This window comes from Hippocampus guttulatus, chromosome 14, assembly GCF_054856545.1.
Source record: "Hippocampus guttulatus isolate MCC_2025c chromosome 14, RoL_Hgut_1.0, whole genome shotgun sequence".
Taxonomy (NCBI): domain Eukaryota; kingdom Metazoa; phylum Chordata; class Actinopteri; order Syngnathiformes; family Syngnathidae; genus Hippocampus; species Hippocampus guttulatus.
The window spans coordinates 12,873,250-12,890,474 of record NC_141274.1 but is presented as its reverse complement, the minus strand read 5'-3'; the positions used below and the strand labels follow the sequence as shown (position 1 = coordinate 12,890,474).

Sequence of the window (17,225 nt, the reverse complement as noted above, 5' to 3'; positions counted from 1 at the left end):
GAAACCGTAAAAGCCATGTTGCTTTTCATTTTACTTTGCTGTGACATCATCTTTTCTCTGATCTTTTTCATTGTCGGACTCCTTTTATTATTCAAATATACAACAAAAAAAGAATGCTATGTTGATTTTCACAAAGCTCTCTGCTTGCCTGAAGTTTACTCAGATAGACACCAGCTCGCCTGTGACCTTAATGACAAAACGAAAGAAATAACTGTGCTATCACGTAAGAACAAACCTGTCTGCACCTTGAGGCTTCCTTTTAAAACCCAAACGTTCGATTGAAGTGATTTCCACAATGCCCATTTAAGATATTGCGCTTGTGTGTGTTCGCTCACTTGGGATCTGCCTTGCTGAAATAGTCGCAGCCGTATGTCATTGTGACAACATCCTTGCTGATGAACTGGACGTCTTTTATCTGTCTCCTGCTCACCAACCTTCTGCTGAACGTGATAGCATCGCAAGCATGCCTCGCCACCGGGATAACACATTTCAATCTGGGCTCTACAGCCTTCCGGTCACTTTAGGCCGATATATATGACCGGCTTCTAGCTTGGTTTCACCCATGGATCTTTTTTTTTGGACAATTTTAAAACCGCTCCCAAGTGTCTTCGTAAGGTTTGATACACATGCGACATGCTTAAAAACCATATGCGGGAGTCGTTCATGGTTCGTAGCAACTGAACGGTAAATTTGACTCGCAAACTCGTAAAGCGCAGCGGCGGGATGTCAGCATACTTGTTGAAGGCGCGATAAAAATGCTGTTATCTGTCTGGGCTGTGAAAGCTGTTTACGCACGCAAACAAATGAAGCCGACGATCAAATCAGGCAGGCCAAATATTTATATGACAGTTCTACATTTGAAAGGCTTGTTGCCCTTTGTGTTGTCACGCAGAACAGTAGGCGACGACTTTTACTTTTCATTATGTTTACGCTTGAACAGCTTCACTCCATCCATCCAAAGACAGTCCGTTGAAAAACAGAATTTGGTGGAGAAAATTACTCCTGAATGGTGAACAGACGGACAGAACTGCAGTCTGTCTGACTGTCATGATTCTGTTCCGTTCGTCTCCAGCAGGTAACAGTGGTGGAGTGATCCATTTCAGCTCTAACAACCGTAATGAATTTTTTTTTCCATCCGTGTTGTATTGACTGCCTTCCAGTTTATTGGTAACCATTGTTTTTGAATCTGATGCCATTTAAGGGTGTGACGAGCTCTTGATGACACGGGTCTTGGCATGCCGCAAACCGCAAGTAATTGCGGCGGCTCGACTTCACTTTTCGAAATACAGTCACACACCAATAACTGCGCAAGTCTCATTAAGGTTTGTCCAAATATTTTTCATCAATAGCGGGCGGGTCTGGAATGAACGCGGGGGCTTTCACTGTTCTGCGTTTCGAAAGGAAACTCAGGCCGCGAGAGTCGAAGCTGGTAATCCGAATAATAATGGCGGTCGTCAAAAGCCAGTCCTTCGAGAAGGTGCTTTGCAAGCAACACAATAGCAAATGCGCCGTTTCATCCGCGGCGGTTGGCTTTATCGTCGCCACACAGCTTATGGTTTTCGGATTGTTGCCGCACGCGCCAACCTGCCCACCTTTAAACCGCGGTGGAGTGATAGCACAGGTGGGAGAGGATGTTTCATACGCACGTGTTTTTACTTTCATGAAAGCTTCGGGGCCAACGCGTTGCCATTTGTGTCCCGCGAAGATACAGCTGGCTTTGAAACAGGAACATAAAAGGAGCGGCGAGTGAAATGGCTCGTCTGAAAGAGAGGGACGAGAGCAACACACAATGGCGGGCGCATCAGTCGGCGGGTCGCGTTATTTGAAGTACTTTTATGTTGGCTTTTTTTGTTTTAGGTCGTGGCGGTGCATTTCCAAAAAAAAAAAAAGTGGGAAGAAAGATTTCAATCGAGGTGCAAAAAGCCTTTAAGCCACCCAAGCACCCAAAGCAAATACAATGTTGCGGTATTTGAATTTAAAAAGATGTCATCAGGAAACCTGCAGTGTCCACTTGCTGCATGTCATATAGCATTGATGGCCTCAACCTTTGTGCATTTTGATCCATTCAGGATCCCACAATTTGCGGTTTAGTGTTATTTCAGTTTCAACCTATATTTTTTTCTTACCTCAAGATCTGTGACTTAAAAAAAACAACAAGAAAAACAGCCACGATAATGTTAACATGTAACCCTCCTTACATTCAATTGTAATGTGTTAAGAAATTGAATCCTGAAGTTTTCAGATTTTTCATTCAACTTCCCCATGAAAATTCTTTCATGCACAATGCAATTACGTGTTTTTTTTAAAATCAATTATATTTTCAAATGATGTCCGACTGTTATGGTAACTGTACATGTTAAAAAAAATATGCGGCATTAAATTTTTTTTTTAATGTCTTTTTCCATTTTGAAAGGAACACTGTCAAGCTGTAAAATGGAAAAGAAGCTGGCTGTAGTCTACCTATTGTGAAAAAAAAATAGAAGGTCAGTCGGTATTCATCTGCCCCAGACAGTTCAAGACAAAAAAAACAGCCAATCAATTCTCCAACTTGTAAATGCTTGAACTTAGAGGACTTGCACGGCCCCTTTGCCCTTTTCTTGTCGTCTCCTTTATAACGCCACTGTCTTCTCACACAGCTCCAACTGCTCCACATGTCGACTCTCGGCGTGTCTTTAATTCCTGATTTCATATATTGTCCTTAGAATTTTCAGCTCAAATCTTTTCATTGAATGCCCCCTTTTTTTTTTTTTAATTTTGCTTTTTGTGCCCCTACTTCGAGATCTGTAAAACGAATAAAAGATAGGCAACATCATTCGGAATGTGGTGAAAATAAGCTCAGTAGGTAGCAAAGAAAACTATTAAGCACTTTTAGCCCTGAATGATGATAATGTTTTCTCGGACGCTATGGCAACATCCTTGCCAGGCGAGCATTCAGCCGTCGAAGTGTCGGAGAGCTAAATGTGTCCAAATGACGACAGCAAATTAAACGACCCCAATCGGTAGCAATTGTGCACAAGCCATATGGGTCGTCGATAAGAACATCCTACTCTTTAGTCTTGTGCCTTTTTTATTTTTTTTATTTATAGAAGGTGCTACGGTGAAATGAACCATTTCAAAATCTAATTGAGTGCTTTTTAAAAGAAATCTGTCCTCTGCATAGTGCCAGGGAATTAACAGGTTTTGGCACATTGCGGAGCTGCGTGTACACGGCTCTCTTTGCTTAGTTATCACATAAAAAAAAAAGTGTGCATTCGAGCTTTCTGCTCAATTGCAGTATCAGTCGAGCACGCTGTGTTACAATTGTTTCCACGAACCTTTTACAGCTTCCTTTCCAGCACGTCACCGATTGGTCGTATTATTTGCTTTTCAACTGTAACCCTCTTTCTTGGTTGCGATCTTTGCCCCCTTGAAATCATCTTGAGAAAAGACTTAGCTAGTCGCAGTCGCAGTTGATGAACGGAGCCCGCTGGCCTCAAAAGACAAAGCAATTTGCTCAAAGTGATGGTAATAATGGGAAAGGCACGCTGATGTTGCCAGAGAGAAAGGCAAGCGGGGGCTAAACTGAGAGAGGCCAGGGATGCAGACTGTGAGTAATCACCTACGCAATAAGACTTGGTCTCGGTTTGGTCTTTGTGTTTGGGGTGGCAGGACATTAACCCACAAGGTTAATGCGAAGCCAAATGGAGGTTGCGGCTCGGCGTGCGTGGGGTCGGCCAGGGAGGCATAACAGGGCTGCTGTCAGAAACGCCGCAAAAAACAATGAATAAAACAAATGGGGAAAGTGTCGCTCTTTCTCTTCTTTGAACTCCGAGAATCAAAGTGAGCGGGGAAAAAAAAAGACTTTCAACGGATAACGAAAATCCTCTCAGTAAGAGAAAAATGAAAAGCCATCAGAGGAATGAAAGCGGCTGATGAGTATGACGCCCGCAGATAATGAAAAATGAAAGTGGCAAATGAAAGAGCGAAACGGGGGAAGGAGGGGTGATTTGAGAAGAGGAAATTGAACAGAATGGTCAATTTGACCACTTGGCCTGCTCTTGGCCCATCCTTTGTGACATCACTGGGCCAGTTCAGATCAGCACGGGGATGTTTTCTGGCCGAGACGAGCTTCGAGTTGAGAAAGAGTACTTGATGTCTTCTCATCCGCCGATTGCTCCGACAAACGGCGTCCCTCAGGGTCTGGCAGCTGGAGAAGCGACAGAGATTGCCGTGACAGATGGATTACAGGAGGCAAAATGCATCATAAATGTCCTCCTTTTGACCATTCTCGGAGTGAACGAATCTAATTTGGTGAAAACTGCAAATTGCCGTGCGCTCTCTTGAATGCGGCTTTGATCATTTACTTTAGACTCGGGGTAATTCAGTGGTTGTATTACGCATGTATTGATTTCAGATTTTTTTTTTTTTTTCTTCTTCAAATGACTTTCCGAAGTTGCTCAAAATCAGTCGGCCGCCGACTCTTCAGAGCCAGCCGATCCCACGTTTCATTTCCACACGCGGGGGTTCATGTTTCGGGCCTACACGATTTAGCAGCGCACGTGCAATCGAGAGGCTGCATGCTGACATTTCTAATTAGCATCAAGGCGGGCAGGATGATGATTACAATGACAAGAGAGAAAAACACTTGATGCATGACACTGCTTACGGTGATGTGCGCGCATTTCAAGCAGCGGCACTCAGAGATTTGTGTCGACTGCATGCGTTCGTTCAACTCAGTGCGTGGATCTCCTCGAGGATAAATCAAGCCTGGAGGATGTAGAAACCTCTTGCCTTTGAGTGAGGGAATCCATCCTTAATTGAGCCTCTGTGGATCTCATGCGCAGATTGAAGACGTTTCTGGGGCATCAGGCTTTGCACTTTGACCTTTGGACCGAACTCAATCTTGTGACATTGAACGCATGGCTATGGAAGTGTGAAACCGTAGAGTATAAAACCGCACTAATATTGGATTAGATAAACTTTATTGTCAAATGTACTGTATGTAAAACATACAGCACAGATGAAATTTCTTCCCTCTCATATTGTTCTATTTCTAGTTACCACAGGCGTGGACTGTGCCTGGAGGCAAAACTCGCTTTCTGATGTATTCGTCTCTTTTGTCAGCATGAACATCAAGCTGCTGAAGCTCTCTTAACATAAAGCTGCACAATTTCTTTCCTCAATTGCAATCCTTACATTTCACATCCCCAAAAAAATTGTAAATTGTTCTTTGCAGAGGATAAAGAATATGTCTGTCTAAATGTTGCTCCGCCGCTATGTTCGAATACCATTTACCTCGCAAGTGAAAACCAAACATCATCTGAATGGTGTCTTCTACCTCAAATTCATGAATTGCGTTTTTCGTGTCTCGAGGCATGACTCTAATAACCCTTAATCACACTCCACATGTTTAATTTGAAGGTGCCACTTGGCAACGCATGACCAAATTTGGAAGTGCTGACATGGCAGCCTACCAGGAATTAAAAACGGAGATTTTGCCACTTGTTCGACGGCGCCTCGAATAGATTTGCCTTTCACCGCTGCTCAAGAGACCCCTCACTTTGCTGAAATTGATGCATCTATCCCTCTCCAACTGCAAAGGAAGACCAAGTCCATGTTCTATTTTCACTTCCTGTCGCCGTAATGGTCATGACAATCCAATACGTGTGTCCGTAGAGAGAAAATTGGAATCGTCTGAAAGTTAAAAACAGTCATAATAAACCTGGTCTTGCCTGAACATCGCACATTGTCTCATGTGCACGGACTCCAATCCACTCATTCTGCAAGGAGGACCGTGCGTATCTTTTATTCCAGCATGTTCTCCGCCTCTGCTCTCTCACTCGCCGACTCGCAGACAGAGGATTACAGCGGCATCGCTCCAAACCACGTCTCTCCTGAAATCCTTCTATCAGCTCCCTCCGCGAGCAACACTTTAGCGTTCCCCGCTCACGGAGAGATCAGATGTCTGTGATTGAGTTGAGAAATGCGTTCAGCGGTTCTGAGCTAGCGCTTCAATCCTCTAAACTTGATTCTTTCTCCCGCCCCCTCCTGTCGAAAGGCAATCACTCCACGTCTGATCAAAGGTATTTATTTTCCATTTACTGAATCTGACGCTGGGAGTCCCTTTACACACAGACACACACGCGAACACAATTGCAGCAAGTCTATTGACGCCATAGTGCCATTGAGCAATGGGCGTCGAACAGGCACAAGCCGTCTTTCAATACTGGTTTAACTCTGAAATCATTCACAAAGATTGAAATACGGTAAACTCGCATAAAGGAGGAGACTTGGTCCCCCCCAACCTTTTGAATGCGCTTTTCTTGTTATTCCACTGCTCTATTTCTTTCTTTGGTTCCAATTTCACCGTTCCGATTCACCATGTGTTCCATTCCTTCCGCCGCAGGTGTGAGCGGAGGAGAGAGGTTTGTTCCCAGCATGCCACTTGCCCTGAAGCGCCACGCGGCCTCTGCGCCGACCCCAGGCTGGATCCTGGTTTTTGCTCTCTTTTTGGCTCTGCAGGTAATAATAATGATAATGATAATACATTTTATTTATAAGCGCCTTTCAAAACACTCAAGGACACTTAACAGGTCTTATCTCAAAGATCTCAGTCTACTGTATTCTCATGTCATTTTATATATCTATGTATGTGTGTGTGTATCTATCTATCTATTTTTTTTTAAATTACGTTACATTTGAAAGGGAATTTTTTTGTTAACCCAGCCATAATGAAAAAAAAATCCATCTCTAGCCTCATAAAATTTGAAAGATAAGAAACCACTGTGCCCGAGGAAAAACATCCAATCACTCATTTTCAGGGCACAAAAGAGTAGATGAGGCCAAAAGATGGATTTGTTTTTTTGTTTTTTTAATTGTTGAATTGTAACTGTTTTAACAAATCTGACAAAAAGTGCTTTCTTTTTTTTTTTTTTTCCCTGTTATAGGGTGCTACTTACGCTGCTCCCTCCGCAGACACTAAGCTGGTTCGGAGCACTCGAGTGAGGAGACAGATCCCAGACGGGGAAGCGCCCTCGGCTTCCTCCACCAACCAGACGATGCAGCAGCAACCTTTAGTCTTCAATCACGTGTACAACATCAACGTACCCGTGGAATCTCTTTGCTCCGTCGACCTTGACACCTCTGCACCACCGGAGGACGGTGAGGTTGTCTTCTTCATTTTTCTGTTGGCGGTGATCGGCTTTTGTCTACACACGGATGCGAGGGCATTCAAATTCAAGACTGGTTTTTGAAATGTACTTTCACCAACCGGGCAGCTGGTTATTTGTCTACCAACACAAAGGGTCAAAGGTTCCCTTTGCAAGAATGTTGAATTCTCGGTTGAATTTGTGGTTCAAGCGCCCTTGAAAAAGGCACCTTATGCTTCCAGCCCCGATTTGGAAAGCCAAATGTGGCAATAATTAAGGTTGATGACTGGAATGGGTCAACGTTTGGATCCCCTTTATAAACCAAACATTAACTAAACACCCGAAGTTGAAGAATAACAAAATGATATTTTTTTCAGGGAAAAAAAAGTTGTCCTCTAATGCTAAGATTTTTTTTTTAGATTGACAAGAAGGAAAATATTCTTTTGATGTTTAAAAAGTACTTTTTGTCTTTTTGACAATTTATAAAATTGTTGTTATATTTTGATTCGATAAGATGAATATTTTAAAAAATATATTTCAAAAATGCAACATCATTGTTGTAATATTATTTCTCTCAACCAGGAAAAAACAGAACCATGTTCAAACCTGTTGCATCTCTCCTACACACACATTGGAACATTTTCGCAAAACAAGGGAAACTATAATTACGAGCAAAAACATTTTTGGGATTTGGTAAGAAAAAATTGGAATGACTAACAGTAATGTTTCCGGGGTAAATTTTCAGGGGGTGGGGGGCGGGGGGAGGACATTATTCCTGTAACAATACGCCTTTTATTTAAGAACAATTTAATTCATGCTTCATTCATTCAACATACTTGGAGTTGATGAATGATACGGCAATTTCATCCAATTATGCGGGCCCACTGGTGTCGATTATTGAGGAAAAAAAAATCTTTTTCCAAGGCCCGCGTGCTGAGCTTGGGTCCAGAGCTTCTCTGGAGGGACCACTGGACACAGTTGGACCTACAGAGTACACCGAACAGACACTGGATGCAGACAGCCAGGTATCTGCTTCTTCTACATCTTTGTCCAAAAATGACTGCAAATTAAACAAGAACATTGAATCTTAAGGGGTAAAAAAAAACAAAAAAAACATTTGCATGTCCTTTTTCAGGTGACGTTCACTCACCGTATCAACATCCCGAAAGCGGCATGCGGATGTCCGGCAACTGTCACGATCCAGCAGCTCGCCACCAGGGTGGAGATGCTGGAGAGGGAGCTCTCCATGCTCCGAGCTCACTGTGGAACCGGTTGCTGTCGGGAGAACCCGGCCATTGGTGAGGGAGTCAGGAAAAAAAACATCCTGCGTCATTGTGGTTGTTTGTTCTTGTGCATCGGTGCGTCCTGTGATACTGCAATGGTACAAGTCACTCAGCCGATGTAAATTTTTTTTTCTTCATAATTATTGTTGTTGTTGTTTTTTTTTTTTGTGTTATGAATTGCAAGCAAAATGTTTTGTCGTGAGCATGGCAGCAGCTAGCTTCACGAAATGCAACATAAAACACGCAGAATGACCCGTTACGTATTCGACCAAAGCGCATTAACTTACGAAAGTCCATCGAAACACACAATGCAAAAAACGGCACAGACGTGCTAACACAACCAGCCTTGGTGTTGCAATAGTAGCTCCCAGTGTCCCTCCATTATCAGTATATGCACATAAATCTCCTCTCTCGCTTTAAAAACAGTGCACCTTAGTTTTCATATATCTTTCTTTTTTCAAAAATGGAATCGCAATTTTCATACTTCTGCTGCTCCGGTTTTCTGCCTGCTTAGTACACCCACTAATTTCCGGGTGTTTTTTCACAATTATCTGTCATTGTCTTCATTGAATTTCTTTGTAGGATAAGTATTAATGGTATCTGTACGTGGTATCGGTATCTGTGACGATTCAAGCGTGTTCATTCGTATTGGTATCGGTCTGCAAAAAAGTGGTTTCAAACATTCCTACTTTTTGGAATGGATGACTGCGAAAACTAAAGTTGCACTGTCTTCAATATGCCACATGATGGCGCCAAAACTATTTTTTTTTAAATATTAGACATGGGTTTGTCCAAATCAGTTGAAAATCTGCTAACTCTGCACATGACCCAACTTATTTCTCAAGCATCGTAACGTGGCTTCACGCATAAATGTTTCTCCAGGCCGCTTCGACTATTTCCCTGGATGCAACGGCCACGGCAGCTTCAGCCTGGAGCTGTGCGGCTGCATATGTGACGAAGGCTGGACCGGCAAAAACTGCTCCGAGCCCCGTTGCCCCAACGACTGCTCCGGCCAGGGCGTGTGCATCGAAGGGGATTGCGTGTGCGACCGCGACTTCGCCGGGGAAAACTGCTCCGAGCCCCGCTGCCCGGCCGACTGCTCGGGCCGCGGCTTGTGCATCGACGGCGAGTGCGTGTGCGAGGACTCCTTCACCGGGGAGGACTGCATGGTCGGGAGATGCGTGAACGATTGCTCGGACCAGGGACTGTGCGTCAACGGAACGTGCCGGTGCCGTCCCGGCTACGTGGGGGAAGACTGCTCGCTGGTGTACTGCGCCAACAATTGCAGCAAGAAAGGAATCTGCAAGGACGGATTCTGCGTGTGCCAGGACGGCTTTGCTGGAGATGACTGCAACTCAGGTAAATGAAGTTGTCAAGTTAATCCTTGAGATTCTCAATGACTTGCTGATGTTGGCGCATGATGACGTTTGAAATTGTGTTTGATGATTCGAGGCACATTCCTCCGGGGAAACCTGGAGATTAAACTACTTTCGAGGCGTTTGACTCAAAGTTGAACTGCGGGTCAGCAGGTGTGGACAGACTGTCTGCGCGCGATACGGCTTTTCATACAGAGTATGAAATGCCACACTTGGCGGCCTCTCCGCGCCCCCACACTTCCCGGTGATGCATTTGCATTAGAGATTATGTAGCAGTAATTAAAGAAAGCAAGTTCTACCGACCATCATCTTTTTTTTTAGGTGCCCGCCTCATTCGAATGCAGGTGGCAGCGTGTCCGACTAGCCGCCCAGCAGAAGGTGTAGAAGCATTCATTTGTCAAATGTCACATTAATCCTAGGAGAGAGGCGTCACATTAGCCGCCGCTGAGTCGGCCTTGGGAGTCTCACGCTTTGTTCCGCGCACCTCCGCGCCAAATATCAGATCCTCCTCTGCCATTTGGGAGGCGACCGTCAACGGAGTGATGGATGAGACCAGACATGGGAGCGGATGACAGATAGGCGCTATTCTCTGGTTGATCCCTCCTGGCCGCCCTTAATTTGATCCAAGTCAGGTGGTCTGAATTGCTGATAACTTGGCAATTAGATGTGGGAAATTGACGGTGCTTTTCGCGGAATACTAAACAAAGCGGTCCAATTACCGCAGACCTGTAGGTTGACAGGTTTAAGCGTTGAGCAGAAAAAGCGGAATACGTTTCCGGTGGCCTCAAGCACCCTCCCATTATCGGGAATAATGACGGCTCTTGACTTAAAATGGGATGCTTCAGGCGTGAGATAAGAGGAATGCGCATCTTTACATACGCGTCCGTCCACCCGCAACGTAGCGATCAACTTGAACCGAGTCGTGCTATTTCATCTTGACAGCAAAGGTATTTCGCCGCCATTCCAGGAAGCACTCGTATGACTGTCAGATTGATGGAAGTTGACTTTTTTTAAGCGCAGGCGCGCAGTAGGACATGAAAATGCTTAAGAAAAGGATTCTTTGGATATCCGACACATCAGTCAAGCCTCTTTTTGTCGAGAAACACGTTTGTCATTGTCGTGTTTGTCAAACAAGCTTGTTGACGACGAGATGTACCGATACCACCTTTTTATCAGACCCCGCTAACAATTGTGGACTCGCCAATGCCAACTTCTGATACTTGAAATTACACCTTGCCATTGTGAGCCGGAGTTCAAAATGTATTGTCGTACTTTACACCCCAAAATAAATGAATCGGTCACATGAGCAAACATAAAACACACCCAATTTAGCTACTATTGGATCCTAAATATCGGAACACCCTATTGCCTCCAACACCTCTCCGAATGTGCCAATCTAAACAACTGTCAAATGCCTCCGAAGGGTCATTGCGCAAACATGATGCGTATATAAACTTTACCCAAAGAAATTTGTCTTGAGCGACGGGGACCATTTTCCGAGTGTTCCTCGGAGGTGAGTCCTAATGATATGCTGACTACTCTTCAATCAATCAAAATGAATTTTGGGAAACCATATCAATGTTTAATCGCCTCTACATATTACAAACACAGGACACAACAAATTGATGAATAACTAGTTTTAAAATCAGAAATCAAGAATAATGACTGTTATTGTGGATTACGTATGACCATTTGAAATTTTGGTTGAGACTTTAGCAAGCGTCATGGAACTTGACATGCTTGATTTGCTTTCGCGGGCCGCATTAAAATGATGTGGCGAGCCTTGACTTTGAAACATGTGATCTAAGGGATGATATATACAAACGTCTCCAAGTCAGTGACTCAAGAGTCACCCCCCCCCCCACCCCCGCTCCCTTCTCATGCAGATTGACTGTTACAAAGTGGCCAATATGCTAAACAGCCCGTGGCCATCTGTCAAGGGGTCGATGAAAAGGCCACTAAAGTATCCAAAGGTTCCCCGTGGAGGATTGTAATGTCCAATATCACAGGATGCGGAGATTATGATGAGGCGATGCCATTTCCAACTCTGCTGTTTTTTTTTTCCCTCTCGGTTTACGTCCCCATTTCAGACTGCCACCTCCTCCCTCCCCTCTTATCTCCCGTCTGAGCGTGCATTCGTCTGTCTCCTTACTTCACCGACCAACGACGTCATGTGTTTCAGTCTTCTCCGCCGTGCCTTTCGCTTCTCTCCCTTCCTTGACTGTCGTCTTTTTTTTGGGGGGGGGTTGTTTTTTGTTTTTATGCAGGCGCATTACAATTCATCACCAGCTCTCGGCGCATGACTTGACTTGACTATTGCCACTTCAACCTGGCAGGACCGTGCTCTGCCTTTCGCGTTAACACTTGGTTGCTTGTGGCTGTTCATTTCCTTATTTCCTTTCACAAGCTGGCACAAACAAATCTTACACAACACCTGCAGATTTGAGAAGTTGACAGTTTTTTTTTTTTGGATGAAGTTACACATTACAAGGGAGATTTGGTTTTCCCAAGCTCCGGTCCAAATACTGGCAGTTAACATCAGAAACACAATTATTATTAATAAGTGGTTGTAGCATGCGCAAGCATTGCAATACTCACCGTTTTTTTTTTTTTTTTTTTTTTTGCCAATCACGCTACGTTGCAGTTTGGTCTTTTTGTCACGACTTGGACTGAATTAGCATCTCCCCCCAACAGTGGCACCTGCCATGAACCTGAAAGTCCGAGGTGTAACAGATAGAGATATCGAACTGGAGTGGGACGGTTCTGTGGTGCTGACGGATTTTCTCGTGACCTACACAGCAAGCAGCCCGGGAGGTGAGTCTGATGATGGGCTTGAATGTCAAAGCGCACTGGACGCCTCCGCAGAATTCAGTTGACAATCAGCTTCTAAATAATGGAAAAGATCAACCTCGTGTTTATTTTTCCATCCCTCAGGTATCCAACTCGAAATCCGTCTCCCGGGGAATACCACATCCTGCACTATCTCAGACCTGGATGCAGGAATGGAGTACAACATCAATGTGTTTGCTGTCATTAATAACAGCATCAGTGTTCCTGCCAGCATTACTGTCGCAACCTGTAAGTGTGCCGCCATGTTTTATTCATTTTCAGATTCGCTCCCGAGCATGGACGGAGTAAGAATGTCACCTGCTCCACCGTGCCACCTGGTTCCCATTTCCTCCCACCCCAACACACTGTTGCAAATACAGTAGACACGCACACACGCACAGGCATAACTTTTGAAGGTGTTTTGCATCCACTTACAAATACAGGAAGCCATCCACTCCATAAATAAGTCATGGGAAGCATAAAATGTTCAGCATATTTGAGTATTTCCAAATCAATCAAATATGATATTTATTTATGTATTTATGTTGCTACCTGTGATTTTTATGAACTGTAGAATGGAGTATATACTTGTTTCTTACCTCAGCTCTCCCACGATCTCATGTGGATATGCGCTCTCGAAAAAGGATGGATTGGATATTTCCATCCCTCAAGTGGTTCAGTCCTTGGTCTTCATATACCAAATGTAAATGACTTGAAGCGCACCAGAGACTAGAAAATAATTGCTCCACGAGCAATTAAAAAAGCATTTTTTGGAAAAGCTTCCCAGTCTAATAAGTGAAATGTCATTTGGAAATGAGAGGCAAAGGAACGGAGCAATGAACAGACAAATAAAATCCATGAGGGAAAAGTTCAACATTGGACACTTTCAGCATGCGATGGATGTGATTTATGTGCCAATGCGGGTCACAGAGGGAAAATGACCCGTCTCTCACTTCGAAACCAGATCTCTCCAATCCAGATGGTTTAGTCTTCAAATCCATCACCGAGACGTCAGTCGAGGTCCAGTGGCAACCTTCCTACTATTCCTTCGATGGATGGGAGATCAGCTTCATCCCGAAGGTACTGTACTACGACCAACAGTCTATTAAAGAGGGAGTTTGTCAAAACTGCTTGCAAATTTTTGCATGTAGACTCACGTCACTAACCTCACCCGGAACTCTCTGACCAAAGCCCCCCCCCCCGTGAGCCTGATTGACGTAGACGCAAGCTGTTCTCAGAGTTATGAATGAAATCAGATGACATTCACCACACACGTCAGCGGAGCTCAGGATCCGTCCTGCCTGCACCTTGATGAAATCCATCAAAATTGCATTGCATCACCTACACCGCAACTTAGACCTGCTTTTAGCCGGTCAAAACATTCGTCTACTTTCTGCCACCAAATTGTCAGGCGCGGTGCGGTCTGCCGAATTTCCAAACACGCTAAAGGAGGCTTGCGCCTGCACGAAAATCACGACAGCATTTGCCGTTAGCTGCAAAAAAATAGAGCCCTAAATATCTATTTGAGGTTTTATTTTGGAAACGTACAATCATTTAAAAATCCAAAACAGGTAACAATGTATGTATTTGTGAAGCGGAAATATTGTTTTCCTCTTATACTACTGACAGGTCACTAATACCAATTTTAACAAATATGATTTTATTTTTTTTCATATTTTCTTTTCTTCACGGGGAGACTTCAATGAGATTTAGGGGGGGAAAAAAGTTCAAATGGATGCATTGGCATTCAAATGAGTTTTGAATCCATGCGGTATTAGCGAGCAAAATATGGCAATGCATTGGTTTTGCCCAATTCAAAGTCTGTTTTGAATTAGACTGCCGGATTGTGTGAAGCTTATTGGCTATTAAAAGGATGATCCGGTAAACCCCTTTGAGAGCATAACCCTTTGTTCAACCGTAGTCAGACTGGGTCCAAAGCCAGTAATCAAAAACCTTTCTCCTTCTAAATCTGCCGCCAAACTCAGGTACTCTGGGCACTTTAATCTCAGCCCTCTCCCAGTAATTGGTTTTCTCCTTTAAGGTCTCCTATGGGGGAAGATGTGCTTTGATTTGACCGGTTTCCAAGCTTTCAATGTGACGATACGGTCCCCCTTTTTTGGTGGTGGGGGGGGGGGGGGGGATATCTTTTTTTTCAAGCCCTTTTAAATGTAGAACGTCTCTAAGTAAAATTAAAAACAACAACAACAACCACAAAAACAGTCCCTCCTAATTTGATTGTATTGCTTTTAGCGCACCCGTCTGCTATTTCCACATCCGGTCGTTCATGGTACTTGCCCTCTTTCTCTCTCTTTCCAGTAACATCCAACTCCCCACTCATCCCTCCATCCCATTTTTAACTCTTCCATTCCCCACTTCCTCGTTGTGATCGCCAAACGGCCGCCTCGCCCCAAAGGTAACCTCCATCCTCGTGCTTGGCTTTTTTCCTCTTTTCCCTGCAAGCGCTCCTCCCTCCCCACCCGCCACCCATCTTCGTGTACTTTCGCAGCCGCCGGGGGAAATCACATTAGGAGTTTGAAGTCCTGCCCTCCCCTGTGAATTTAATCCAGAAATGGGGGGAGAAGGGGGATTGTGAATTTTAACAATCTCCGAATGGAAATGTGTATTAGGGCTTTTGTTTATGCAAACACTTGTCTCATTTGTTGCCAATTGAGGAGGGGTGAACTTCACATTCTGCGACTACTGCAGAGGTGACATTTTCCAGCAGATGTGTACGTTATTATGGCCGATGTTTCTCTTTATCTTTTCCAACACAGACATAAATCCTCTGCGGGCATTCCTTAAAAATAGCATGATTCAATTTGCGAGATTTGTTTGAGTTGTGAAGGTTTGGCAAACATGAGAAAAAAATAGTTTCTTGGCACCCCCCCCCCCCCCCCCCCCCCCACCGCCCCAGAAAATACACCGCAGCAATTGAGCGCCACAATGTTTTGCTGAAGAATTTGGAGCGCTTCTCAAAACAGTTCAAAGATCACGACGCATCAGGATGTCTTTGAATCACGTAACGTCTTTGGGAACGTGAAGTTGTGTTAAATGATGCGTGTGGCTTCGCCGCTGCTCAAATTGCACGTTGTGACTCATCCCGTCGCTCTCGGAGGAGAGAAAATAGCAAGCGTTAGATACTTTTCTGCATCTTGTCGGCTGTACATCCCAACAGCTTGTGATACATATGCATCGTGGGGAGGCTGACGCAGAAGATGGAAAAGTTCTGAGGCTTTTTATAATCAAGTGTTCTGAGAGATTTTGTAGTCTTGTCTAAAGTTTTCAAACGATTGGGAAAAACATTTTTGGAACCACTTCGATGGAATGGGTTTTGAGCGGTTGCCAAAATGTTTCTTAAACTCCAAATCTCGTTTTCCATCATAAAAACAATCCTAATAAATTGCAGCGATAATTTCAGTATGGAGACAATATTCTAACCTTTGTAAATGGTCCCGGAGAACAACCGTAACTATAATGTGGCCCCTGATGAAAACACATTGCGCCGTCTAGCCCATCTTGAACAACAGTATGCAAAGCTGACATTTCTCTTCTTATAGATGAACCAAACATACTACCTCAAGTGTTCTTGTAAGAGGAAATTCAGGACGAAACAATAAGGAAAATGTACCGTATTTTCCACACTATAAGGCGCACTTTTAAAAATATAAAATTTTATGCGCCTTATAAGCTGATACGGTTTACATGGATCAATATTCTGAGTTCTTAGACGTAGTATTGTAGTATAAATGTTCTGTAAAGTGCTTTGTTACCGCTGCAGCGGTTGTGAAAGCTCTGTATAAATAAAGCTGTATTGTATTCCCTTTAGCGTAGCTCCATCTAGTGGATGCGTTATGCACTAATTGTGGCTTCTATTCTATGCACCTTATAATGTTGTGGACCCTATATATGAAAACGGTTTTAAAATCGGCCATTCATTGAGGGAGCGCCTTATACTTCGAAGCGCCTTATACTTCGAAGCGCCTTATAGTGCGGAAAATACGGTAACAGAAAATTGGGCTGTCATTGTTATGCGTAATCATTTCGTTTTATGCAGCCTTGTCTGTCCGAGTCTGGGCACGCGTTCTTATTGAAACATCACAGTTGTTGTTGCCGCTGCCCATCCCGGCAATGGCGGTTCATTTAAATTGATTGCAGCTGTAATGACACTTTTTACGTCCCGTGACACGTGCCTTCATCTTGTGGGCTTTTGTGAGGAGATGCAGGTGTGACATCTGTCTTTCACAACATTTCCTCTAGCCTGGAGTGGAATAATACTCGAAAGATGTTGCTTATAATGAATTTGCAAATGCCAAACTACGAACATGTGGCGATTCACTGCGCATCCTACAGACTTGCATCAGACCACAAACACATGCTGCCTTTGTATGCCAAACGATTCAATTGTGCATCCTATCGCTTTTTTTTCCCCCACCCGCCTCAGGACAATGATGGTGGAATGACTGCCCAGCTGCCCAGCACCATCACATCTTTTCTACAAACTGGCCTGAGACCGGGCGAGGAGTACACAGTGAACCTGGTGGCCCTCAGAGACCAGGGTCGCAGTCAGCCCTTTACCGCCACCGTCACGACGCGTATGTACTGAATTTGGC

The 17,225-nt window shown here is 44.2% G+C and overlaps 1 protein-coding gene across 2 annotated transcripts in view; it reads left to right on the top strand.

Annotated features, from left to right (window-relative positions):
- The window catches only part of tnr (tenascin R (restrictin, janusin)), a 105,457-nt gene that overhangs the window by 53,013 nt on the left and 35,219 nt on the right, over nt 1-17,225 (top strand). For both annotated transcript variants that reach the window (XM_086129726.1, XM_086129725.1), the window contains exons 2-10: nt 6,386-6,501; nt 6,927-7,140; nt 8,052-8,152; nt 8,263-8,425; nt 9,293-9,769; nt 12,481-12,600; nt 12,721-12,864; nt 13,580-13,695; nt 17,057-17,207. In XM_086129726.1, the coding sequence (XP_085985852.1) occupies nt 6,418-6,501; nt 6,927-7,140; nt 8,052-8,152; nt 8,263-8,425; nt 9,293-9,769; nt 12,481-12,600; nt 12,721-12,864; nt 13,580-13,695; nt 17,057-17,207 (1,570 nt within the window). In that variant the 5' untranslated portion in view covers nt 6,386-6,417. The remainder of the gene's footprint in view (nt 1-6,385; nt 6,502-6,926; nt 7,141-8,051; nt 8,153-8,262; nt 8,426-9,292; nt 9,770-12,480; nt 12,601-12,720; nt 12,865-13,579; nt 13,696-17,056; nt 17,208-17,225) is intronic.